This window comes from Rissa tridactyla, chromosome 2 (assembly GCF_028500815.1).
Source record: "Rissa tridactyla isolate bRisTri1 chromosome 2, bRisTri1.patW.cur.20221130, whole genome shotgun sequence".
NCBI classification, from domain to species: domain Eukaryota; kingdom Metazoa; phylum Chordata; class Aves; order Charadriiformes; family Laridae; genus Rissa; species Rissa tridactyla.
Window position 1 is genome coordinate 138162448 of NC_071467.1, and position 27007 is coordinate 138189454.

Sequence of the window (27007 nt, forward strand, 5' to 3'; positions counted from 1 at the left end):
AAAATAAAATATTAGGGCTTACCCACAATTTCTGCCAACAAAGTAATGAAGAGTTAACTACGATAAACCAGTACAATGAAATCCCAACATGCAAGATGTATTCTGTTCTCCTATGTATGTGGCAAAAAACCCTTCTTTCAATTCTATCAATTCAAGACAAATTTATGCAACATAAATGGAAATTCCCTTAAAAGCAGAAGACAGACAATTCAACAGACTTATAATTGCACTTGTTGATTATAAGTGTAAGCAAGGCTGATTACACGCTGTTAGCTAAGCAGGTTTGCCAATTCCTTCCAAAATAAAACTAGATGGAATAAAACATGCCCAGAGATACAAAAGTACACTGAGAAGAGAGGACTGAGAGTACTGTGAAGTAAGTATATTTTCAAATTGTTAACTACTTCTTCTTTATTTTAAACTATTTTAAAGGATTTGAGCAGCGAGTACTCAAAGAACAGAAGTAGTACCTGGTCATTGCTGTTGAAATGCCCCACACAGGTGTTCTCTGAGTACTAAGACTCAATTCAACTTCATATGAGAAGTTGTACAAAGGTCAATTTTTTTCCCCTCAAATACACACACAGACCCAGACCTAATGACTTAAAAAGTATTCTCCTCCTAAGAAAAACCCAAACCAAAACAGACAAGTAACAAAAACTAACAGAAACTTTCCTGGGTTCATAGCAAAGGTGAGCAGGAATCCCATACTGCCAGGAAGTTTCTACCAAGTCTTCAAAGGTGTGCTATCTTCCTTTTGTTATACAGCCTAAGCGCACCAAGATCATGAAAGAGCTGAAATGAAGGAATTCAGCCTAGTTCAGAGAAAGAAATCCAGCAGGTGTCAAGGGTGTGAACCTCCTCTTCCATAGTTAAGTAGAAGACAGTAGGAAATAAAAAAAAGAAAGACAACCCAAACCCAACAACCTGTCAGCTGTGGGAAAGCTAGAAGAGTGGAGATAACTTTGACAGAGAAGCTCTACCCACAGGGCAACAAAGATGTTATCTTGCAAATCTGTATGTTGTAGAAAAGCGGAGAACTGGAGAGAACTGAAAGACTTACGAAAAATTCAAGCAGAAGAACGAAGTGTTTCTTAGACTGGTAGCAGTAATTTTCCACAGTGCAATGCTGCACCGTAGCAACATACTAGTCCACTCAAAGCAAATATAGTCTCTATATTACATACCAGAATGTGTGTATCTATAGTCTCTAACACGTGAGGTCTGAAATCACCAATGTAGCACCAGTGTAACACATCACAGTTTCACAGCGCAAGGGGAAAACTTCAGAGCAATCAGAATTCTCTCCATTTAGCGCAGAAGACGCTTGGCAGTTATTACCTGGGCATTAGAACAAACCAATCTTGTCTTCCCACGGATTTTTGTACAATGCCTTATATCACTCTTTTGTCTATTACTACGGTGAATGCCTTTCCTGTAGCACTTTTAGTTCTTTTTAGTCCCATAGTCATGAATCCTCACCCCCTAATACCACTACATGAGGTATAAAAAGAGGGAAGAGAGAGAAAGAAGGAAAACGCAAGAGGAGACACAAAGGGTTCAGTAAGCAGGAACACCAGGTAAGTCTTCCTTCTGTGTGAACAACAGCACGACAACAGTCAGTTCAACCTACCCAGAGAGCTGTAAGAACCTATGTGTTCTTACACATAGGGAAGAAGGAAACTTTCCCTCAATGAGAAAAAGGAAAAAAGTTTCTCCCCTACAGAGAGGTTCTTAATTATTCACTAAATTTAATTTTGGATTACTCACACTCCTAATAGTTAGAGCTAAATTAATCAGTTTGGCTTGAGTCATTGTTAAAGTTCTTCTTAGTCATAGACGAGGAAAAGGAGGCCATTAGGTAAATCAAAGCTGTGGCCCAAACAGTCCAAATATAATGGAATGTAATTAAAGCACACATTTAAGGTTAGGTCAGGAAAATACTTGCTTAATCCTATCAGTGTATACTCAGAAGAGTTAAGTACGGTATCTGCTAGTACAACCATAAAAAGTCTGGAAAGTTCCATGAGGCAAATAAAGTTGTGCTGCATGAGAGATGAAGTATGCCTATACCTAACGTGAGAGGGTTTACGTATTTCCTAATACCAAGAAGTATATTGGAAGATGAACCACCAGTTTATATGTAATAACTTACTAATTTCCAAAGGGTCATGGGAACACTACTCATTCCCTAATGTACTTTTATGTACATTTTATAGATGATGTAACACATCACACATGAAAAACCTTGTTTTATGAGCAAGTAGGAGAGCAAAATATTAGGGATTAGAGCACAGTGATTAATAAAAAAGTTCTACTTTCCAATGAAAGAAAGATGCTAAATATTTCATCAGTACAGGAAGCAAAAGCTTTTGCTTCTCTTCTCTAAAAACTATCCACCAGGGAAGTTTGAGAAAACGTACAATGACTAGCAAGACTAGGAAGCTGAATAAACAGAAATAACAGGGTCTTGTGATAGTCACAAAATGTGCAGTCAGTCAGTAGGTTGCCTGTACATAAGGAAATGAGTAATTACTTTACAGCTGTAATTGGCGATTAGATATATTTAAAACTTAGCATACAAGAACATAGCGCCCTTACTATTTATGGTGAAGAACAGCTTTAAAGGCTAAGTTTAAGTGCAAACTAAATTTTCACTTTTTCTGCAATTAACAGAGGACTTTGTGACCCAGGTAAAAGGAAAAGCTTGTCCAGCTCTTCAGTTAAGTACCATGTTTCCCAGCTTTTTACTTTAGCAAAACTATGTATTTAACACAAGTAATAAAGCATTAAACAGAGGAAAGGGCATTTATAACGAAAATGGAACATCAATCAAATTGAAATCCCGCAATTCAAAATGTCCAAAACATAAGTCATCTTAAACAAAATTATTATGAGTATGAGCTGCATAACAACAACTCAACCATCATTTACCGTGTTTCTGATTGGAATTTTCTTCGGCTCTGGTGGCACATCCTGAGGAACAAATTTCACTGGTTCCTTAATCTGCCTCCTTGATCTTTTGGTCCCATCTGGTAAGGTTTCCATGGCGATATCAGCCTCCATGTCACTGCTACCTGCCTGGTCACACTCTGAGCACTGCCTGCAAAGTGGAAGATTTTCTATTTAAAATTGCAGTCACAAAGCAGAAAAAGAAACATATTGAAGTGTTTGTGTTTAAAATAAATTAAAAATTCAAGAAACCCAATGGACACCTAACGAAGTCCCTCAAATGTACGATATTTTAAGCAACTAAGTAAAAAATGAGCAAGACGTTCTTATTGGTTTTTTTTCCTGATTGTATTTAAACTTTGAAAACCAAGACTCTGAAAGTAGGATTTAATCTTCAAGAAAGATGCACCCTATTTCACCATTTGCATCCTACCATATCCCCATTTTTAATGGTGCCCACTGATCTGTAATCTATTCATTATTGTAACTGTTGCTGCAGTTTAATCTTTACAATAACACACTGCTGAATTCATTCTGATGAGAGCACTCTTTAGTGGCTGGGATTTAGAAGACATGTCTGCAATGAAAATCAATTTTAATATCTAATTTCTAAGGGAGTGGGTTTTAAATCTGTAAAAAAAAAAGAAGAGACAATTAAAGATATAGAAGCTGGAGACGCATAGTAAACTTTGAACAATGAGTTGAAAAAAATGCCTATTGAGTCTTTGAAAAAGTAAAGAATCACATTCAGAACTTCAAAAGAGAACAGATGCTAAGGTAACGCTATTAACAAGCTCCATGACAGAATTAACAAGATGGGAAATCATCAAGTTTTGTTCTTATTTTCAGAAAATACTTATCTTATGCAAAGTCATAAACGCGGATCTTAACTAAAAATATGTTAATGAAAACTTAAAAATTACACCCACCGCTAAGAGCCGTTTTTTTAATTCCTTCTCACACTAGATTTCCAATTCAAAAAACTATAAAACCTTTCAAACAAATTCCAATTGATCACTGTAGTCGTATTAAACATGTTCTTTTTCTAATACCAAATACATGTTCTGCTATTAATTGTCATTAAAAGGGATACACACATTAAAAATTATCACATTAAAAAATATCTAAACGAAGGAGCACATTTGCTTTGCAAGGAGACAAACAGAAAACATGTCTTTAATTATTTGAAGTTAAATGTTAATACAGACTTGTGACAAGAAGGCATAACCATCCCGTACCTAAACAAAAGAACAAAGTCAGGTACGTATGTTGTGTCCGAGCTGATTTCTTCAAATGTACGTGTTCAACAGGAACAGCCTTTCTCCTGTGAACTTCAGTAAGGGCTAACACAATATCAACTCCATTAACTTGCCATGCCTTCTAATTCTTTCAAACTAATTGAAGCAGTATAATATCAGCTCTCTACTGGCTACACCAGAAGACAACAGCAGTCATCGTGGTCCACTAGACAGACCACTGGCTACCAAGTCAAAATAGAGAGGATCTTATCCTGGATTGGGTAACTTACCAGTGTAAGCCTGGCAAAGCGTAATCTTTCTCCTTCAATTTTTCCATATGTGAAGTTAAGATAATCGTGGCTGCATTATAATGTTATGAAGATCAATCACTTATCTCTAAAGCACTTGAGACCCAGGGAAATAGGACACATGCAAGTGCTAGTATTATTTGCTGGTCTAGGAAAGCAGAAGTACTACAGCGTAGACTGCAGGAAAGTATCAGTCTCTTCCCTCCTTCATGTAAGTATGGAGACTTTATCAGTAGCCAAAACACAAGGAAGTCAGTTTATGCAGTTCTTATACTCTGCAAACAGTTTTAGGCCAGCATACATGTGTGTAATACTCTATTCTTCCTCCTCTTTACAAACCTCAGTTCATTACAGACACAGTACCTGTAGCATTTCTAAGCCTCTTTAGGACACAAACATAAAATCAATAGAAAAATGTAAGGTATAATAACTTTCACAAAATGCTACTTTTTACAGTTATACTTTACATAAATTTGTGTGCACACACACAAAAATATGTATACACGCGCACTTAAGTAAATAAAGGCACACAGAGCAAATTACTATTATTGTAAGATTTTATGAAGAAAGGCCCTCCAATGATGTAACAGGAGAGAGAAGCTTTAGAGATAAGGGCATTTCCTCAAAATTTTGTGTTGTCTGCTTAGCTAAAGGTTACTTGGCGTTCTTTTCTTTTATATGATGCATTGTCTTCAAGTTGCCGAAACTTGAAACTCAAAACTCTAAGGAGATTTTCTGTTTGGTAAGCATCAGAGAGCACAGCACTCCATAATACTGCAGCATCAGTCATGTCAATAATTTATGTAATGGAAAGCACAACTGAAAGTACTTACCATGGTCTGCTTATGCAGATGTAAGCAACAGCTATGAAAGTGTTCAAAAATACTGTGATGAACAATTCTTATAAAAAGTTTCTTTTCCCCATTCTTACAGTAAAAATATGTAGTATGTATTAATTTTAAAAGTAAGCATTCTACAACGAAAGAGCTGTATGAAAAAAAACTGAAGTTCTTACAAGACAAAAAAATAGTAGTATGATTTTACAGCAATATTTGGAGTTGCGAGCCAGTCTCTTGGATCTACCACCCTGCACCTAAGTTTTACATCATTCCTGTTCTTTAGCTCCGCACTATTGAAAGGGAAAGACGCTGTTTTTCTTCTACATAAGTTCAGACAGTTGTACAGAAAATAACTACGCAGATCAGCAAAGTACTTTAGTTTCATTAGGGCCCTATTTAAATGTAAATAAATGAAGCATTTTAACTTTGATATTAGTGCGGAAGACAAGAAACATGTCTGCCAACAGATGAGGTACTGCGTGGAAGTTCCTGAAATTCCACTTTCATGACTTAAGCTTGCTCTGAAACAGGTGGTACAAGTGTCACAGCAATCACAATTAGAAAAAAGCTAGATCTACAAAAAGAAAGCTGCAAAATCACAGTACGATGGGGAGGGGTGGTGTGTGAATCACAGAACAAAACTTCACGAATACACCGAAGGTATGGGAAAAAAGGAAAGTTATAAACGTGAACTTACAAGCAACCTCTTGATTTACTGGAATAACCTCAACTATCACAGGCACCCACATCTTACCAACCCTATTATAAAACAGTCAAGCTTCAACTATAAAGTAGTTCGGTTGTTAACTCCCATAGGGCCCACAGAAAAGCTATTACAGACACACACTCTTCTGGCTTGGAAACAATCTCCTAACTTTCAGTTCCTATTACAGTTCATTTCAACATGGTTCTTGAATTCAAAGAACTCTTTTCCCATTCTGCTGTTTAATCCCACCATATTCATGGAAAGCAGACATATGAATCGCCTTTCATTTGGCTACGCTAAAGCCATGCTCATTTAATTTCACCTCTTCAAGGACAATCAGTGAACAGAGAACCTACCACAACAGGTCACCTTTCCAACTATTACAACAATCCTCAACTACCTCTGAACTAGCAAGCATTGCCATGCAGCACAAACAAATCAACAGGAGAAACGGTGCCAAAGATTCAACTTCTGTACACAGGTTTTGTTTTGCCTTTAGTCTGGACTTGCCTAATCTAGACTCACAGAGAAAATCAGTAGAAGGCAATAATACACCTGCTACTAAAATGTACCTACTACTAAAAATTACTGGAAGTATTTGATCCATCAAGAAATCTCAGTGAGAACTTGAAACCTTTTCATACAGAAAGTTTTGTTTAAGCACTAACAACCTACAGAAGAAAAAAATTTTCCATGGTTTTGCTGTGTTTCCAGTCTGACCTGGTACAAGAACCAATGGTACCACAGATACCTTCCCATCTCACAAAGCAAATGGATCTTCTCAACATACTAGCAAGAGACAAGAACAGCAAGTGAAAGGGAACACACATTATTAATTTTCAAAAATTATTAAAGGTCCAGGCTAACACTGAAACGCTGTTTTTGCTTAACTGCATGATGCAAATGTTTCTGCATTGCCTGGTGAATAGATTTTGGAGCACAGGCAGCTTCAAGAAACGTGTGAACCTATAATGGGGCTTTAGCAGGCACTCAAAGATCACAGAGTGCTTTCTTTTTATGAAATTTTGGAAACTGATAGCGTGAGGCCTTTAACCTAGAAATTTACAAAGTGAAAAAGTGAACATTTACATCACTGAGAAAGCAAGGAGGGGAGGGACAGTTTGGAGAAGGGGTGGTTTTTTTGGTCAAGTGGCAACGAAAACCATGGATAGAAAGAAAACTCTGTTACTTCCCAAAAAATCCAGTGCAAACAATGACATTATGATGTTTCCTTACGCTGCAGCTTTACATATCAAAAAAAAAATGTGAATGCATTTTAACTGATGGGCCTGGCACATGGGAATTTCTGAAATGATGATTAGAAAAGACGAAGAAACACTAAACACCATTCCTTTATAAATGAAGCGTTACGAAGTTGAGGATCTACCAAACAGAGCTCAAAGCCAACATATGGGTAAACTTAACACAAATCTGGTTTTATTTTTGAAATTTTAATAAAAAAGCAAACAACATCTTTGCTATATGAGACAGAAAACCAGATAAAAACATAATGGAAATATTTTATTGAAAAGGTAATGCTACAAAAATCAGGAAAAAACTGAGGTTTTGTTCAGTTACCACATTATAGATGAATTAGACCGCCTTAACCGGTATGGTACACAGTTTCAGAGTGGCTTATATGATGAAAATATAAAGGACTCAGACTGAACAAGACAGTCATTCTTATAATCACAACTGAGCATTCGGCCAGAGGAGGATTTGGAAGAAACCAGCATCTTCTGCACACAGTGCTTACTGTGAAAAGAGTAAATTTAAGTCTTCTGAACAATACTATGGTGCTTCCAGAAAACAGTTCTACCCTCAGTGTTTAAAGATGAAAACTGTACAGTTATTAGTTAGAGTCTGGCTTGTTTTTATTTAGGAGGAAACAGGTCTTGTAGACGTAACTCCGTGATAAACCACTGCTTGGAGTGTTAGCAAAGAATTAAACCACTTTGAACCTGCGAAACGTGGACCAAAGCTTCAAGATGACACCTATGCTCTGGTAATTTGAATAAATCACACATGTTGAATGATGTACTGGAAGTGGAAAAAAAAAGGAGGACTGCTCTTATTGTGGAGATAAGAGAGAGCATGTATGAACTAAAAAGAGTTTGTCAAAGAGCTTCAAAGAGCATCTTTCAGACAGTAAAGATACTGAAAATTTGCCATTTGCAACAACCCAAACATCCTTCAGTTAGGACAAGTGACAAATACACAAAAAATTTATATGTTATATGCAATATTATATTGCACTCTCACTTACACAAGTTAATAATTTTAATATAATTATCCAATGACTCAGGAGGAAAAAAACAATCGAGATGTGCTGGATCAGTACTGAATGAGTGGGGTCACGAATATGAACGAATGTCCAGATACTGAATGAGTGTTCACGGGACTCCTGGTCAGCAACACCACAGCGCATTCTGTCCTGTGGCCAATGCTCCCCACAGCAGAGTTACCACGAAAATAACTTGGCCTTCCAGAACAAAAGATAAAACCCACCAACCCTAATATGACCCCTAGTCTTTGTTTAGTTCATCTCAGTCCCCAGCATTTCATGCGCTACCAGAAGTTATCACGGCTTTTCGGCAACTTCATTTCAATAGAAAGAGCGATTCCCTGTTGGTAGCTGCTGAGTATTTTCTTAATGAAAACGTCAATATTTTATAATCAGCTTTTGATTCGTCTGTCAACATTTGTGCATTGCTTTTCTATCAGTTCTGATCATTCTCTACCAGTAAAATACACAGTTCCCAGTCCATCCCGAATGGTCAGGCGCATAAAAGCACACAAGTTGTCAGAGAGAATGGCGAGACTTAATTTTATGATAAAATGTGCATCAAAAGAATATTCTAGAGTTTAATCAACAGGATTTCTAAGAAACTGAAAATTTCCAAATTTTTAAATAGAAGTATGCCACAGCATTTTACTCTATGATTAGAGCCGATGGTCTGCTTTGAAAGCACCACATGAAAACAGGTCGAAATTAATGCTTTCGTGTTTTATTACGTAAAACAGTTGTCATGCTCTTCCCTTCCAAAATGAATCTATTTGAAATGAGGGCAGGCTTTGGACTTACTATGTTACAAACAATTTCTTTCTAAAATATTCAAGATGTATAAATGTTACCTTGGAGAAAACTGTCAGGCCTCTGAACTGGGGAAATTCTTAACGTTAAGTGCTTGAAACCAGTTTCTAATAAGCTGTGAGACACGGGTGCTCACCAGGTCTAAGCTCTTACTGCGATTTCACTGAGACTAAAATCATTACCTCCTTTTAGTGTTTAGAAACATCGAGATAATTAATTATAATTTGTACTTTCTTTAACAAATTAGCTTTTAAATATAAAAAAAGTTTTAATTCTTTTTTCTTACTATTAAATGTAATAGTGGATTTAGTCAAATAATTTCAAAATCCTTTTTTGTATACTATAATTTAAATTTCTATGAAACGGACAAAAAGTATAACTATTAACTAATCTACATAGCGTCCCACACATAAGTTAAATCATTTGGCATCCTCAAACACAGTATAAAATACGAAGCTTATGGAATAAACTCCTGCTAAACTACCCAATGTTTAAATAAATATGTATTGATAAAGTATATGATTCTACTCATCAAACATTTTGCAAAGGCTCAAGTTAGCAATTATGAGCAAAGGATCAGCAGTGATAACGAAATAGAAAGTAAAAATTAAGAAGAAATTATTTTTAACTGTTTCCTGCTGATTAGTTTAAAAGAGGACTAAAGACAACATTCTTAACCACTTTAAATAAAGTCTTTCAACCTGCCTAACGTTTCAAGGAATTTCCCACTATACACATTTTCTTACTTTTATCTTTTTGTCTAAGTTCCCATTGTATCTATACAAATATCTGAAAAGCACATGGCCGCCATATAAAAAAAAAATAAAATCGCACTTTTCTTCATAACTCAATGAAAAAGATTAAAATTGTATTCAAAACAGGAGCGGGGGGGGGAACCTGCTGAACTCCAACTTAGATTAAGGCTCCATTCTATATGCTCTCTACTGATCCTGAAAAAAATACATAAAGGTGTGTTCAATGATGAAAAGAATGCAATCAATACAGCTCAATTTGTCCATTATAATCTCATACTCCAGAATATGCCCTATCTAATTAGAAGTAAAAGCTAAGTTTGTGATCTGAGATATAACTGAAGCATGAAATTCACAATAAAGACAAACTGTAGCTTTGAAATCAAAGCATTTTACTACCTAACCTGACCTATTCTGCCTTTAACACCTACTGAGAATTGTAGTCTTACATCTTTTGGACTGATAGCTCTTGGTGAGCCTTTTCAACTTGGTTAAAAAGCAGAACAAAAACCAAATGCAGAAGCTACCAAAAAAAAAAAAAAGCTTCTATGTAACATAACTACTTTGTAAATTTGACCAAAGAGCTGAGAATGCCCTTGAAATACTGAAAAGTTCAAAATCACAGACTACATTAAATAATTAAAGGAAATTTAAGTCCAGAAAAATATTTGTGATGGTAAAAACCTTCCTGAGATTGTCAGCTTTTAAAGGAAATCTCTATTAATTTACTAACTACATTTACAGGGGTAAATTCAGGTTTTGTCATGTTAAGATATAAAAAAAGAGAGACCTCCCATTTCATGTACCAGCCATCTTGCTCTGAACACAATCATCAAAACTACCCAAAAAGATGACTTCAGTAAATGTTTTATGGAATTTAAAAATAAATAAATAAATAAATAAATACGAGACATCTGAAGAAAAATAGAAACCAAGTTTTTTCAATCAAAATAGTTTTACTGTATTTTTATAAGGAATTCTTAGACAAATCTTATTTGGTACCTGAACCAAAAACCTGAACGTTTAGACAAGGTGATGATGATACCTAGAGATGCTGTACACAAACTTCTTGCCAGACAAAAACTGCTTCTGAATAACTGCTTCTGACCCATTTTATAGCAGTTTAGAAACATGCAGAATGCTAACACAACACAGCAGCACGCTAATTTTATCACAGTTTGGAAATCAGCACCTTTACCACATTACCAGTTCTGCATTGTACGACTTAGCTTTTGTCCTGCTCCACTGGCACAAAAATAATTTTAATTCATGGAAATGTAACTGCAGTAAGTATGGTTACGCATATGCTTCTGCCTTTGCAGATTTGAGTCATAAGACAGAAGTAAACCCAAATGATTTCCACATTGCAATAAACTACTAATTATAAGTTTATTTTTAAGTATTGACACGTATTTTCCTAAAGATCTGGACAGAGAGTTGCATATCTGGGTCCTAAGATAAACAGAAGATCAAGTCTTTAATTTCCAGCCTATTGTTTCCTACCATTATTATATAGCAGCATTAATAATCAAAAATGAATGCAAAAGCTAAGAAAATTAAAGCTATAATCTATTTCTATGCAGAGGCTAATAATGAGAAAATCTTTACAACTATTTTTTTGCCTTGAAATATCACTGCTAATAACCTGAAAATAAAATACCTCAGTTCAGACTGCATTATAGCAATGTCTAAACCACTTAGAATTTGCAAGTCCATTCACATTTATGTCCTACTTTAAGAGATAGCACAAGACAATACATCAGCTGCACTCTTACCAGTAACTGTTTTTGGTCTTCCTTGGCATCCGTGTAAGAGGTGGATCCAGGCAACCAAGATGATAATGGAGTTTACAAGTATCACACAGTAGGAGTAGGTGTTGATCATGGTTCTTCTTGCAAATTCCACAACTTTTCATGTAGGTAGCAAAAAAGTATTATATTTAAAATCATAAAGAACAAATAATACATCCCAACATAATCCCCAGTTTCAATACAAACAAGTGGCAACTTCCACCTGAATGCGTCATTTAAGTGCATAATTACTTTTTAAGGAGCTTCTATCGATATACAGTAAAGCATAAAAAGGCATCTAATATACTTAACAATAAAATGTCTTTCAATCTGATTTTTGAGGACTTCTAACCAGTAAGTAATCACTTGGTACTTCAACAAAATGTACCAGTGGGAAGTGGAAAAAATACTATCTGTGCCATCCAAACGCTTAAATAGAAAACTATGCTGCTATTATCAGTCTTAACAATCATATGCTTATTTCAATAATGCAAGCACCCTGAAATAGGTCTCTGCTGCTATTATGTTCGGCAATGTATCAACTCATAAGAAATTACATTTCCTTTTTGTTATTATTATTTACCGTAATCGAAATTTTAGGTATTTCAAAAAGATCAGGTGTTCATTGATTCCATTATAAAATGGGAGGAACCAAATGACTGAATTTGAATGAAAGAGAACTAGTAAAGCGTGACTCCTATCATTTGTTTGTGTATACATCTAAATTGCCAAACCCTCAGCCCACTGCCGTGTTCTCAAGATTTTCACCTCTCGCAGCACTAAAATTAACTTTTGCTTATGTATCCTGTCTTCTTCATTTAGCCTGCTAGCTGGGCATGATACTGCCCACTTGCTGTGGCTGGAGGCCTGGCTGCTGCTCTCTAGATAAGCGACAGACCGTGCCACTTCTCAGCTGGTGGCAAGAGAAGATCCAAGACGATATGTATATTTTGCACAGTCATGCTCTGGGATCCCAGCATATTTTCCACTTGTTAAGCTTAGTTAAAACCCAGTCAGTAGCTTCACAACTTTGAAGGAGGAGAAAGGGTGGAACAATGACAGAGTAAGTGACACAAGCTATCCCAAAGCATTTGACAACCCATAAGCAAAAAGTAAAAATTCTTATATGACAAGTGTTTTATGCACCCAGCCACTGTGACTAAACAGCAGCACTGTTCGCAAAATCATCAACACAGATGACTGCATTCAAAAGACAAGATGACCAGTTAAAAATTGTCACACCACAGAGGCAAAGGAGCCTTCTATTTCAGCTGTGAAGAGTTACCTTTGTCTTCAAAGCACTGCTGCCAAATTAGCAAAAACACCCCAAAGCTTACTGATGAGTGCTAAGGTGAAGAATTGACTACTGTTCAACTTAGCCTTCAGAAGTAAGTAAAACATATAGACAACTCTGAAGCATTTTGTTAATCAAAATCGAAGCAAACAATTTTCTCTTAGCACTTCTGTGAAACTATAACTTACTATATGTTTTATCTATTCTGTCAAGACTTCGTTACTTGCCTATAAAGTACAGCCGGAAGCGTGGATGTCTTTTGCGTTCCTCCTTCCTTTTTACTTGGTTTCCTTTCCTTAGGAGCACGTAGAATTGCTGGTATGTTCAATTTCTATTGGATTTGAACAAATGAAGTACACATGAGTCTTGAGAGTTTTAGAGAACACCACTCTAATCTCAATGCATGAAGAACAAGACTCAAATTATGAGTGGGAAATTGCTTAGCTAGCTGTTTTGCAGACAAGAGCAACTACCAAAGTCATACTGGGATAAAGTAATATTATACTATTCTTTCTCAATTTAATAAATAAAACCCAGATTGAAATTCTAGCTTTCCAAATTTTTCTTCAAGCTTCAAACAGAGGGATGAACAAGGATGCATTTTTCTAAGCAGCTGAAACAAGCAAAGGCAAATTCAGAAAACTGACAGAATATTAAGGCAGTTTATTTTCCCCAACATCCCTGCTACAATGGTGCTCAATAGGTTAATTAGAAAAATTATCTTATTGGACCAAGCCCTTCACAAAGCAGACGAGATTCTCTTCGGGTTTCTACTAATCTGCAGTATGCTAGCTTCTCAGACAGCAGCCATCTATCAAAGTCATTTCTCAGCAGCCCCGTGGGTCTGCATCTGTTCAACCAACTGGAAAAAAAATGTCATGCAAGCTGTGCAAATGAATTCTACTTAACTTTTCTTCTTTTTTTTCCATTTAGCAACGTTTGCACCAGGAAATATATTTGTGAATACTTACTCAAAGCCATCACAAAAAGGAGTGGAAAAAAATAATCTTGATTCAAGAGGTACATTATGAGAGAATCCTTCTTCACAAGTAGAAAAGATAGGTGGACAAATACAACCAGAAAAAGCTAGCATATCTTAAGAATCACAACTGCATAAAGAAAGGGTAAGCTTCGTTTTCTGAACAGCAGCACTAACTCAGCTTTACAAAAGGGCACCACAAAATTGTGACCTAATTGTATGCCTGTATTTTTACAACGAACAGTTTCTTCAATCTTCCTTAAAATCACAATTGGAAATCTTTTCAGTCTCTCTCTGACATCTAAAATGTCCATTGCTATTTAATACCTTTGACATAAAGCATATGTCAAAACATGGCAAGAATCTATACTTCCCTCTTTTCTCCATGTGTATCAATGAGAACAAAGAAAATTGCTGGCAACAGGACGCAATCCAAATCTTCTCTTCTCTTGAATATTTATATTCATTTGACCAAAATATTCTGCTCTATCCAGTTAAAAACCATCACATACATACTGCAGTTTCAAAGATTTGTATCTTAGAAAAGCCATAAAGAGCTACCATATCATTTGAAGCCTACAGTAACTAAAGACAATGTGGAGACAAAAATGGTAGGACTAACTCATGCTTCACGTTAAGGTTCATCACAAATGACAGGTCAATCAGTTATACCGAATGAAAGAATTTTGCAAACAAGATCGCTATTACAACAACAAAATTAAGCTACAGGTTTCCAATAGGTGGTTTGCAGAAGTCTAGGTATTTCAATCAGGAAACATTATCCCCAGAGTAAAGCCTGGGTCTCATCAAAGCAATTTATTCAGCCATAGAAGTGACAGGCAAAAACAAAATTCTGGGAACATCAGGTCTGCCTACGGAGTATAAAAAGGGGAGAAAAAACCCAACCAACCTGTCCAATGATTCTACCCAGCAGAGCCCAAATGCCTTGCCCTTCATTTCGCAGTTTTCCATTCAAATTTTGTAGCTCTTCCAAGGACTCACACAGCTGAAAAGTTAAAGAAAAAAAAATCAACAGGAATGAAAATCCATTAAGAGTTATTTAATAAAATTCATTCAACCTCTTACCTATCTAGGGTGCATTACTTTATTGTGTGAATAAAAAACAATGGAACTCATGTCAATATAGCTGAGACCAGTGCAATCATTCAGCAATTTAATGGAACTAAGATGAAAACCTGGGCAGCCACCTGTTTGTAAAGAAGATCTGAAGCATTTCAGTATGAAAAGAAGGTTTCATAAAGTCAACTAAAAAGCAAAACTAAAATATAGCAACATCTTTTATGTGTTGTCCATACTACTTGAGCAATGACATTGTAACAAGTAACCATATAAATGAATTAAAGCTCTATATTGCATTACCAAAGAACATTCACTCACTGTCATAGAAAAAGATATAATTAATAAAGGATGCAAGCAGAAAAAACGTTTTTGTTTTTTTCTTCTGGAAGTACTTGTTTGTTACCACACAGCACATACAACCTATTAATTTGGTTAAAATCCCCGTGCACAATCCCTTTCCTCTTTATCATCTTTGGGCAGTTCACAAGGACCTGCTGCTTCATTTCCATATGTTTCCATTTAAAACACACACCTATTTAAGAATTATTATCAACACTATTGTTTGTCATCACTGTCACCTGAGAGGCTGCTGAATTCAGCAAGAGTTGCAGCATGTCATCTATTACAAAAGATACAGTATTTCTACGTTCGATTTCAAAATATTTAAAGATTAAAATAAAGATATAATTATTTAGCAAAAATGCAACTAAAATATAAAATGCTTTTTTAACCATGATGATAAGTTAATAAAAAAATAAAGCAGCAACATTTTGGGGGAGCAATGCCATCATTTATGAGCCCCAAATTTCATATACTCAAACAAAATACTCAGAGGACACTATGGACGTGTAAATACTGATTATTTCAGCCTGAAAAATTAGTCAAGTCACTAAATCTAGGATGAACACAACTGTAGTTGGAGTTGACATAAACAAATAAACAACACTCCGACAATCCTAGACTCTCTATTATCAAGTAGGGTTCTAAGCAGAGAACCAAGCAGCAGGTTCAAAAAGAATCTAGAACTACACACAAGCAAAAAAAAAAAAAAAAAAAAAAAAAAAACACCACAGAGAGAGAAAGAGGAGTTAAACTGTTGTCTCAAAGTCTCAAATGAAATGCATACAAAGAATGAAAAAAAGAAGGGCCCTAAGATACAGTTCACTCATGAGAGGGACCTGTCTGTCCATGTGCAATTTGTCACTGAGGTCTCAGTGGGGTTAGTTAAAGAACTCATGCCCAGCCAATATATGACATTTTAGAAGTTGATTCTGCTTGCATGGGGAAAAAAAGACCACAGAATATTTTTAAAATAAATATGTTTTTAAATATAACTTTTAAAGAAAGAATGGTTTATATCTTTCTTTCTAAGTCATTTTGTTTGGAAAGCAAAATGCTACCAAACTAAACCGCAGCAATACTAAAAACAGTACAACAGTTCATTATCCCTTTTTCTTCACCTTATTATACTCCACATGAAGCTTTTCTTGCTCATTTTCTAATTTATCCTTGATATTCTTCTGTTCGGCCATATTCTCCTGGATCTGAATCATGCGCATATTTCTCTCTATTTAAAAGAAAATTGCATTATTTCCTATCCTTGGCTATATTTTCAAGTTTTATGCACTGAAAAATGTGAAGCAATGAAAAGCATAAAACCATAAGAACACAAAAACACCAAACTATAGCCTATAGGTTTATTATACAGATTGAGTAGAATGAACAGTCATAACATTTACTTTCTGCTGCATAACTAGTAAAGTTATTTAAATGGTAAGCTTTGATCAGCCATCTAGCAAACAGTCCCAAGACAAAAATCACACCATTCCACACAGAAAGGGAGGAAAACAAAAGAAAAAAAATGACACCAAAGGTACCTAAGCTTCTACTCCCTTCCTAGCAATGACACTGCCTCCCGTTTATATTAGAATGATTTTCTTCTTTTCTGAAATTTTTTTTTAAAAAATCTCTAACTTACTTTGTAAATACAGATACCAAGCAATAATGTATCTGACCTAAAATGAAGTCATAATTCATATTTATCTATTAATAACAAAGAAATATAAGTAAAATAAAAAAGCCAAACACAGAATGGTTCGGGTTGGAAGGGACCTGAAAGATCATCTAGTTCCAACCCCCTGCCATGGGCAGGGACACCTCCCACTAGACCAGGCTGCTCAAAGCCCCATCCAGCCTGGCCTTGAACACCTCCAGGGATGGGGTATCCACAGCTTCTCTAGGCAACGTGAATCAGCACAGTACACATACAGCAAAGGGATAATTTTTTTCTTGAGAAAAATAGGCAAATTTCATTCTTACCAAGGTAATAATTCACAAAATCAGCAGTGAGAGCTGGTTGTTTATGTTTTCTTCTTCCATCAACACTGGAACTAGTATCTGAAGTATCCACTGGAAAAATGTCTGTACTAATTCCCATTAACTCAGCTTTGCGCATAAGCTTACGTATGGCTGAAGCACTGCTAGTAAGTGGTCGTGGTAGCTTTTCCCTGGGAACCCAAGCCTGAGGCCTGGTGGTGCGGGCCAACTCTGCCTTGGCACGATACTGCTGTAGCCTGGCATTGATTCGAGCCTGCAATAAAGAATTCTATAAATTAAAAACATACGGGAACAATTCAAAATTGGTTTTGAGTTATATCCTTTTGAAACACATCCACAATCTATTTGCATTTTAAAAGCTGCATGATCTAATCAACACTGTTTTCACTCTGGAACTCTACAACTCAAGAAACAGCCACTGATTCAGACATTTGATTTTACTTCAAAACGCATACACAAATAACATTATCCTTTCACTAGGTTTTGGAGGTATTCACAGGTTTCCTGATGAGATGTCCCCAGCATGGATGATTGCTGGCTTTCAGACAATCCCTTCTAATAATGATAATCTGATGGGACTGTGAAAATTCACTACTGGGAAAAGCCTTGGCTGACCTATCAAAAATACATTTAGATATACTTTAAATTGGTATCTACAGGAGCATTTTTGCCATATTTGAGATCCTTTCATAGGAACTCCTCTCTCAATGTCAGATCTCCTTATAAATGTTAAGCTAGCTGACTATAATGTGCCAAAAACACAACCAAAGCAGAAGTGAAGTAGGCAAGAGAGGCTCACAATATATATTGTCAATCACATCTGTATATCTGTGACCATCTGGGAGATCAACCCCAGAAGATCAAGTTGTTACTGACAGGTGGAAAACACTGTCTTGCGGGAACTCTATGTAGTGGCAATTCTAGCAGAAAATGACATCAACATACAAACCTTCAGAGGCAACACTCCAGCTGACTATCAGTTAGAAGTTGTTTACTTGCCTGCAGAAAGAAGAAACTAAACTAATCCAACTGCCCCACCATATGGTATGAGATACTCCTGAGACAAAAGCAAAAACATGTGCGTGTATATGCACGCTATGGTTAAGGAACAGCTCTGATTACAAACAGCATCGCTGAAGATAATATTACAGACAGTTTAACACATTAGTTTACTAAGTCTTCAACATTAATGACAAAGAAACTTGGCAAACATGGCTTGCAGGCCAGCTCTGACCCCAAGGGCTTTTTTTCTTGGGCCCACAGCACCATGCACAGATCCACCAACTACAGCCACCACGCAACAGATCCACCACCTTGCTTTATTCTCCACTGGAAGGATCAAGAACAGTTTATAGCTTCCTCAGCTAAGATGCTTCTTCACTAATTACATGCTCAGTTCTGAAATCTTTGGGGTCATCCAAGATGTCATACAACGGTACACCCAGAGTTTTATTCCAGATACAGATGACAGATTAAAATGACTTATGCCTAAATGGAATCCTAACTCAAGTATATGCTTTACTCAAGGAATGTACATTTCCTTTATTGATATAAAAAAACAAGTATTTCAATATAGAACACCTTCCAACAATCTGTAAGTGTCCTAGACAGCTTTATATATTATATTCTTTATAGGGATTTACTTTCTTGGGCCACAGGACTTGCCAGACTATTGGCTGAATTATTCCTGCCTGGGCTACAAAGCACCAGATATCCATTTTTTCTCCTTCAAAAGTGTGCCTCAAAAAGCCACTTTCACAATACCAGATAAATTATTTGTACAACTGCATACTTGTTTATATTAGCTCAATGGTTGTAAACCCCACTTAAGCCTACAAACTCCCCTCCAAGTGAGCTTTTCTATGTACATATATACATATAGACACTATAGAGACATATTTACTTAATATTTTTCCCAGACTAAACTGTCTCAAGCTTCATATTTCTCAGACAAAATCCCAATTTAACAAAGATGGCTGAATTTACTGGTGGCATTTTAACTTCCTCATGCAGACAACATACGATAAGGTAAGGGGTGAATTTATATGTACTTTGTGTCAACTCCCCAGTCAAACACTTCTGGTGTGTATTAAGTACCCCTTACAGTTCTCCATTTCTAAAAAGTAACAGAAACCATTCAAACAATCACTTCATAAAATCCCAATACATACAACTGGACATGGAAATGTATTTTTAAAGCATCCAATCTGTTTCCATCCATGTAAACTCAGACACACATACAATACTAATGCAAAATCATACAACGCTAGACCCATCAATAGTGAAATCAAATGGTTTTACAAAATGTATGGAAGTTATCGAATTTGTATCAAGGTGCCTATGACACCATGTCAAGTAACTCCACCTGCAGTTTTCAGCATAAATTCTTTCAGTTCCAAACATTTAATCCAAATAATTTAGATTTTAAAATCTGCAGGGTCTTGGTTTGGGGGAAAGAGGAGGAAGAGAGGGAAATGCTGGGAACTTATCTGCATTATCAGCACCGCATCACAAATGCCTGAAAACAGAGTTAATAAGCCCTGTTGGACCCAAGCTGATTTTGCACAACCAGCACTTACCATTGTGTTGGGCAGTGTCCATATTATCGTGATTTCTCCACTACGTAGGCGCATTTCACATAATTGAGAGCTGAGTGTATTCAGCAAGAATTATGTAACCGGTTTCAAATCAAGCTACACAGAGCTCAATACCCCACAGAAATACTTTATTCAAAATTCTTCTGTGATAGAGTTTGCTCATATTCATTCGCAACTGCACAGGTCATTTTAAATTAATATTTTCTTCTCCTATTCAAATAGCTTTGAAGAACTAGAAAGGTATGATTTTTTTAAATAAAAAGTTTGACGATATGAAGATTTATTTTCTGATCATTAGACTACAGTTCTTCGTTCAGAAAAAAAGCAATTATTTCTCTCCCATAACTGCCTTCCATTATTTACAGCATCTGCTACTTTCTACAGCAAATTAGTCAGAATTCATTCAAATAACCAGCTGCTTTTCTACACAGGTATGATTTTCCCATAGAATGAGTTCAGCCTAAACACTGAAAGCAAAGTATGCCATAAATTCCTCAGAATCAGAAAAAATAACAAAGTACACACATTAAAACGTATCAAAGTACACAGATTCCCTCAGAAGGATTGAAACCTTTATATCAACAGGACATTTATCGGTTCAGCTTATGCAGTAACTAATAGTTTTACATGGATCTGACACTAGACAGGGACATAGACGTTGCCTAAGATTTTCAGAGCTCCCACTCAGCAGCACAGACTCAGTTTCTCTACCTACATAGTATTTTTTCTAGGAAATCTTTACTATGAAAAAAACCCAGCACACAGAATTCTACTTAGGCTTACAAAAAGTGAAAAAGGATCTAACAAGAAAAATCTTTAGGCAAGCTAAACTATTCTGCCAAGTTCAAGATATTACTAAGGGAAAAAAAGTGGATTTTCAGTGAACTTGGATGTAGAAATATGCCTAATTTTTTGTCTGGCTGTCTTTTTTTTATGAAGAATCTTGATGAAAATGTTAACCAAAAATCTATGAACTACAATGAAAATGCAATTACCAACTTTTTGCCACAAAACCAAAGTAAGATCTTTCAGTTCAGACAAGTATAGGTATCACGATTTGATAATTAGTTCATTGAGAATTGTTCTTAGAGACCAAAACCTACAAATAATTCACTGCTTTGTTAAATGACCACGCACTATCAATATCTTTCACATTTCGTTTCCTACTGTAATTTCCCATCCTCTTCGTTTCTTTCTTGCTTAAGATGGATGATTAATACAGACACATTTCTCTCATGCATACAATACCTGAGCTTCTGGAGAGAGCTGTTTTTCTCTTTCCTGCAAGGACATTTTACAGTAAGATTGTAATGCCAAGTAGTTCTTCCGCTTCCATTTTCTGTCTAACCTGTCCGCATGCTGTTTACAATAAGCAAAAAAAGGGTCAGCTATATCCTGTTTCAGAGAAAACAAAGGGGAGGGAATGAAAACAAAGTAAGACACACGAGGCCAAAAGGCTCGGAACAGCACAAACATCTGGCAAGCAGTTCACATGTCCAAATAGACATGGTTTTAAAAACAACTAATAAGTATGTTTCTAAATCAATTTTGTCACGTTGATGTAATTTACCACATAAAGTTTCTTTCCATTGTTTTCATTGCGTGACCATAAACATTTTAAATGCATTAACTCTCTGCTGTTCAATCGCTGTCCTATTTTCTCATTCCCAGAAAAAACAGCAGAAGAAATTCCTAAGTACTAATCCGTATAACATATAACACGTATTGCTAACTTCCTGTTGCTTCACTGTGTCTTTTGCACTATATCCTACAAGGGCTTATCAATTCTGAATAATACAAAAGGCAATATATTTCACTTTCTCAAATGATTTTCTAAATGTTTTCAGGGGCCATACCCCCATGTGATTTATTATCACTCAGATGATATTTTTTTTCTATTTTTCATTCTTTGCTCCATCAGATCTGCACGTTATCACGGCTGTAAGTTTATAGCAACTTTTAGCACTTGCAAACAGGCTACAAGTATCTGAGCCATGAGGAGATACGGTTTGAGAAGTATATTTCATTGCTAGTATATTTTCAAAGGTGTAGAAACATAATCATACATCTACAGACTAAGAAGAAAAACTTAAAACAGTCTTCCTTCATAAAGTAATAAAAATATTAATAAACAATTTGCCTATCAAATTTTCCTTTACTTCACCTATAAAACACAGACCAATAAAATCTACACAGGCTTTTCTTACAAATACATTTTATTTGGATTTAGATTTTGAGTTTGTGACACCTTACTTCCAAAAATTAGCGGCACACTAAAATTAGATTGTTTGAGGCCTTCATTAAACATATTTTGGTTACAGAAAACATGCAACAAAATTTTAAGGTGGAAAGGCAAGTAAATACATATGCCTGGATGAAATTCTCAAGAGTGTTTGAAGAACCAACATTACACATAATTCAGTTGGGACAACAATGAGGTAATCATGCTATCTTCCTATTTATCAGTCTCACAAAAGAAAGTATTTTGTGATTCCTTTAAGAACCACATAGTGGTCTACTGTTTTCAGAAACAAAAGTGTCCATCTCAATAGTGCAAGTAATGCTTGTTTGTGTGTTACCTGTGGTACCTCCTAAGGCAATAATAAGTTAAATTGTGCAGCTATGAACATGGCAGACTTAATCCAAATTATACATATTAGGATGAAATTTGACAACCTAAAAGTACTTATACCATAAAAATGAATTCAGAAGTAGGAGCTTCAAATCTAAACTGCTTTAATCATATTACAGGGAGAAAACTGGTAAGAACAGATATTAAAAAGTTATCACTAGGTGATAAGTGTTTGCTTTTCATTCTGATTCCTAAGATTAATGTTGCCACAAGGAAAGTCATATACCTGTACTGCAATTTGAAGAAAATACTGGAAAACATGCATAAAAAATGGCATTAGAAACGTAGTTGGTTTCTCAAGACAGTCCTATTTGGTATGAAAGAGAGATTACTATGCTACATAAACAGCTAGGTAAGTATGACAACCTAGGTGAAGTTATAGAATCATAGAAGTTCAAGAATTAAGAGTTAGAATTCATGTCTGTATTGACCGACAGTCTATTCAGCCAGCTTCTGCGTTGACCTTCTCCATCATCCCTTTTCCCAGGCCATTTCAAAAGGTGCTCAGAGTTGGACAATTTAGCGAACAAAGAGCACTCCCTGGGCCGTCCCTTTACTCAACCTATGACTTGCTATCGATTTACAAAAACTTTTTCCAAGTGAGCAAGCAAAAAAAAAGGCACAATTTCAGGTCATCTTCACAAGTTTTCGATACAAATCTTATTCTATCCTTTCCATAGTTACCTCTTCTGCTGCTGCTTCTGAGAGGAGGCCTTCCTTCTGAGCGCAGGTCACGTGGAAATAAGCTCTGCACATCCCAGCATCGCAACTAATGCATACACCAGTTCTGGCAAAACGAGGATCTTCGCAAAAACTGCATTCCTTTATAAAGCAGAGTGGAAAATGCCATAGTAAATACTTCAGGTGTGTTTTGCCTCATATTCCATGATTTACATCTCACATACAAAACACAAACAGGTAGGTTTACTCCTGTGTGGTACAGAAACCAAGTATGCTGCTGACAGTTGACACTAGTTAAAACTTCACCCCTTCCCAATCCCCACTATTGATTTCATTTTCAACTAGCAATGGAAGAGTGCTTTAACAACCTCAACAGCACGTTGGATGAATTTTTATATGAACTTCCATGTCTTGTATTCCCCTTCAGGGCAACAACTAAATACAACCCATGCAATTCCTGTGTCATTAATTATGTAAGTATGGTATCACAAAAATACCACAACAGCTCAGCAAATGTTCAATTTTTCAACAAGTTCAGAGGACAAACAAAACAAAACAAAAAAAAAAAGAGAGCAGTGCTGTGGATGACTGAGAACCATAGATAATTACATAGATGTCCTCTGACAAGCAACAACCAAGGAGAAAATGTGTGACAATGCAAAAAGAAATGCTCAAGAATCGTAAATATCAGCAAAGAAGGTTGTGATTCACTTAAACACTGCACCAGGACTTCAACTACAGGCATTCTAGACACCCTGTCTGAAACACAGCAAACTGACATCCCCTAATGTGACCCAGAAAAAAAAAAAAAAACAACACACACACACACTTATTTTTCAGCCAGATCAATTCCTCAGTCTGTTTCACTACAAATTCATACCAAACAGCTGTGCGAGCTAACTAGAGCAATGAGCACATACGCAGGAACAAGCAAATCATATAAAAAAAATGTTATAAAATTATACGGGAATGCATTTCTTAATCTCTCACACCCTGAGTACAGAGCAAAGCTGTGTATCACCTGCAGAAAATATCTCCATGCAGGAAAAGAACGGCAAAGAAAACACAGTGACTGAAGAATCTCAAAACACTGCACCCACTACACTAGAAGGGCACCCTTTAGCTGTGCAACAACATGTAACAGGTAAGAAATGAAGTGAAAAGGAATATTACATCAAGCTGGTTTTGCAGGGGGAAATTTAGCTAAGTAAGCTCTAACTTCAGTTCTTCATACAGCAGACAGCATTTGTTTACAGGTCTGCGAGAGGAACGAGTCCTCATCTGTGCAGTTCACTTTCATTTCTTATCCCATTTCTCATCCCATAAATCCTCTTCATTTTCCATCCACATTCTGGCAATCTGTCACTAACTTACTTTAAAAGAAAGTAATTAGCATCTGTGTAAAAAAATAAGGGAAACTAGGGGGAAAACAGCAAAAGAAATTATGGAGAACAGTGGTAAGGAAAATAGAAAGAAAGAGGGAGGGAAGAGTAATGTTTTAACAACCATGAACAAACTTCATCTCATTTTTAGTCCTGAACCTCACTGCAATTGCTATAAACAAGAAAAATAAATTGGGAAGATGTATGTTATTCTATTGCATGTAACAACGTAAAATAAAGTTCCTTGTTGGCAGTACATCTCTTCTAAACTTACCTTGGCACCGTACTTTGAATAATTCATTTCTGTAAGCGTTACTGGCCGCAGTTTGTCTATATCTCCAAATGCCACTCCTGGAACATAGAGGGCACAAACAATATGGACCCACCTAAAACAGCAGATAAAATTAGGTTACTGTTATCAATATTTTGTTCCTATATTATACCACCATTTGCAGATTTCAAAGTGCCTTGTAAATGTTACAGATGCTATAAGAAATGCGTTTGAAGGAAAGTACATCAGAAGCAGGGAGAGAATGCATATTTGGGATCCAGCAGCTCATACGCTGAACCACAGAGTAAGGCTTTTCAAAGCCACCAGGACTGCTCTGCCTGTCTGGATCGAGAGCTGGGCTACCATCACCTTTCTGTTTTGATAGCTCTAACCTGGGGCTCCACATCGCTTTGCACGCAACATGAAACGTATATGAAGATTTTGATATCACTTACAAAGCTAAGGCAGACAGACACTTTCACGATGGGGCAAGGGGTGGGAAGGGGAGGAACAGAATTATAATTCTGCTGACAGGTAGTCACAGCAACACTGAGCTCTAGGCACAGAGCTATGAAGTACCTACAACACAGCATCAGTCAGACTTTGCATCGTTACTGTTACACCTTTTAGTATCACCAAAACTAACTAGTTTTAGGCAACACGGGTAGGAGCTGCATTCAGTTATAAACACGTGAGTTGTATTACAGAAATGCCTATCTGAAACTCAGATGAACAGACTGTTACGTTACTTAGCTGTACTCTTCTTCACTGGCCATAAAAAAAAATGGAGGGCAATACGTCTAAATCTTCAGCCCTGAGAAGCATAAAATGAGACAGCAGGAATCTGGGCCTCAGAGTCTGGTCATTAAATACCACACAATGGTAAAAGCTTCAGCCTCAAGTCTGCCTTTGACAAACATGTTCTTAATCTCCTGAAACTCTCAGTTACCAAAAAGACAGCCTTGCAGCAGAAGACACATTTTCTTCTTTTTACCTAACGAACACTTTCTAAAAGATCCAACTCTCATTGTCACAAACCATCAGTTAGTGACAAACTCAAAATCTGTTCTACGCAGCATGCACGACTCACATCAACTGAGACAAACGACTCCAAAAAAACGAAGTGTTCCTCCCCAAAATAATCTTTCTATTCTATCAAAATTCTAAAAACTATTTGCTACCCCTTGCTGAGTCACTAGGTGGGAGCAAACTGTCACAGACAGAAGGCAATACTGATATTTTCTGTTGCCTTAAAATATTCAAGAAAACAATCTTACAGTTGCAGAGGTGTGTAGCTACCACTTTGAACCTACGAGCTCCCAGATGACGTGGGGTACAACTAGAGACTTTGGACATAACTGCACTATAATATCCTGTGTTTGAGCCTTAGGAAGTATGTTAATTCAGCACTTTGTGATCTTCCCAGTCATTAATGTTTAATAGTAAATATATCACTAGTGAAAACTAGAACTTCTGTTCTAATAGAATCTGCTCCCTGTATTCAAGAAGGCCCATGATGACGACAGAAACGCTTTTTCCCTTAGCTCTGTCATTATCCACATACTGTAATTTTCCATTCTCTTTAAATACCAGGGGTTCAGCACAGACCTGGTACCACCTGCTTAAATCCGCATCCGTGCTGCTGTGCTCTTTTTTTCCAATCTTCTACCACTGTTTAGCCTATCTCTTCTCCCTCCACTTTGTGTTGTGTGTCAATTAAAAAAAAAATAATCAATTGGGACCAAAGCAATAATAGTCTGGCTTTAGCTGCACTTGACCAGCATGTTTATTAACCTGTTATTAACTGGCTGTCTACAGATGAGAGAAATACTGAAGCTCATGGTTACACTAATCAGGAGTTACATGTAAACCCGATTTCCTGTGTTTCCCAAATCAGCACATTTCTCATCAGTGTTCCTTAGACCTACAATGCTGGAATTCACCACGTTCAGAATTATTAAGACTCATATGTCCAAACAGAAATTCAAAAAAAAAGATATGAAAATTTCAGTAGCAAGCTCAAGAATACATGCAGTCTTTAAAAAAGGAAACAATGATCTTGCAATGTACAAAAT

The 27007-nt window shown here is 36.3% G+C and overlaps 1 protein-coding gene across 4 annotated transcripts in view; it reads right to left on the bottom strand.

The window, feature by feature from the left end:
- PHF14 (PHD finger protein 14) overlaps nucleotides 1–27007 on the bottom strand; it is a 168114-nt gene that overhangs the window by 108433 nt on the left and 32674 nt on the right. For all 4 annotated transcript variants that reach the window (XM_054190893.1, XM_054190891.1, XM_054190892.1 and 1 more), the window contains exons 6-14: nucleotides 24936–25047; nucleotides 23283–23420; nucleotides 21215–21361; nucleotides 17352–17622; nucleotides 16493–16599; nucleotides 14863–14958; nucleotides 13201–13304; nucleotides 11665–11796; nucleotides 2935–3103 (exon numbers count right to left, since the gene is read on the bottom strand). In XM_054190893.1, the coding sequence (XP_054046868.1) occupies nucleotides 2935–3103; nucleotides 11665–11796; nucleotides 13201–13304; nucleotides 14863–14958; nucleotides 16493–16599; nucleotides 17352–17622; nucleotides 21215–21361; nucleotides 23283–23420; nucleotides 24936–25047 (1276 nt within the window). The remainder of the gene's footprint in view (nucleotides 1–2934; nucleotides 3104–11664; nucleotides 11797–13200; nucleotides 13305–14862; nucleotides 14959–16492; nucleotides 16600–17351; nucleotides 17623–21214; nucleotides 21362–23282; nucleotides 23421–24935; nucleotides 25048–27007) is intronic.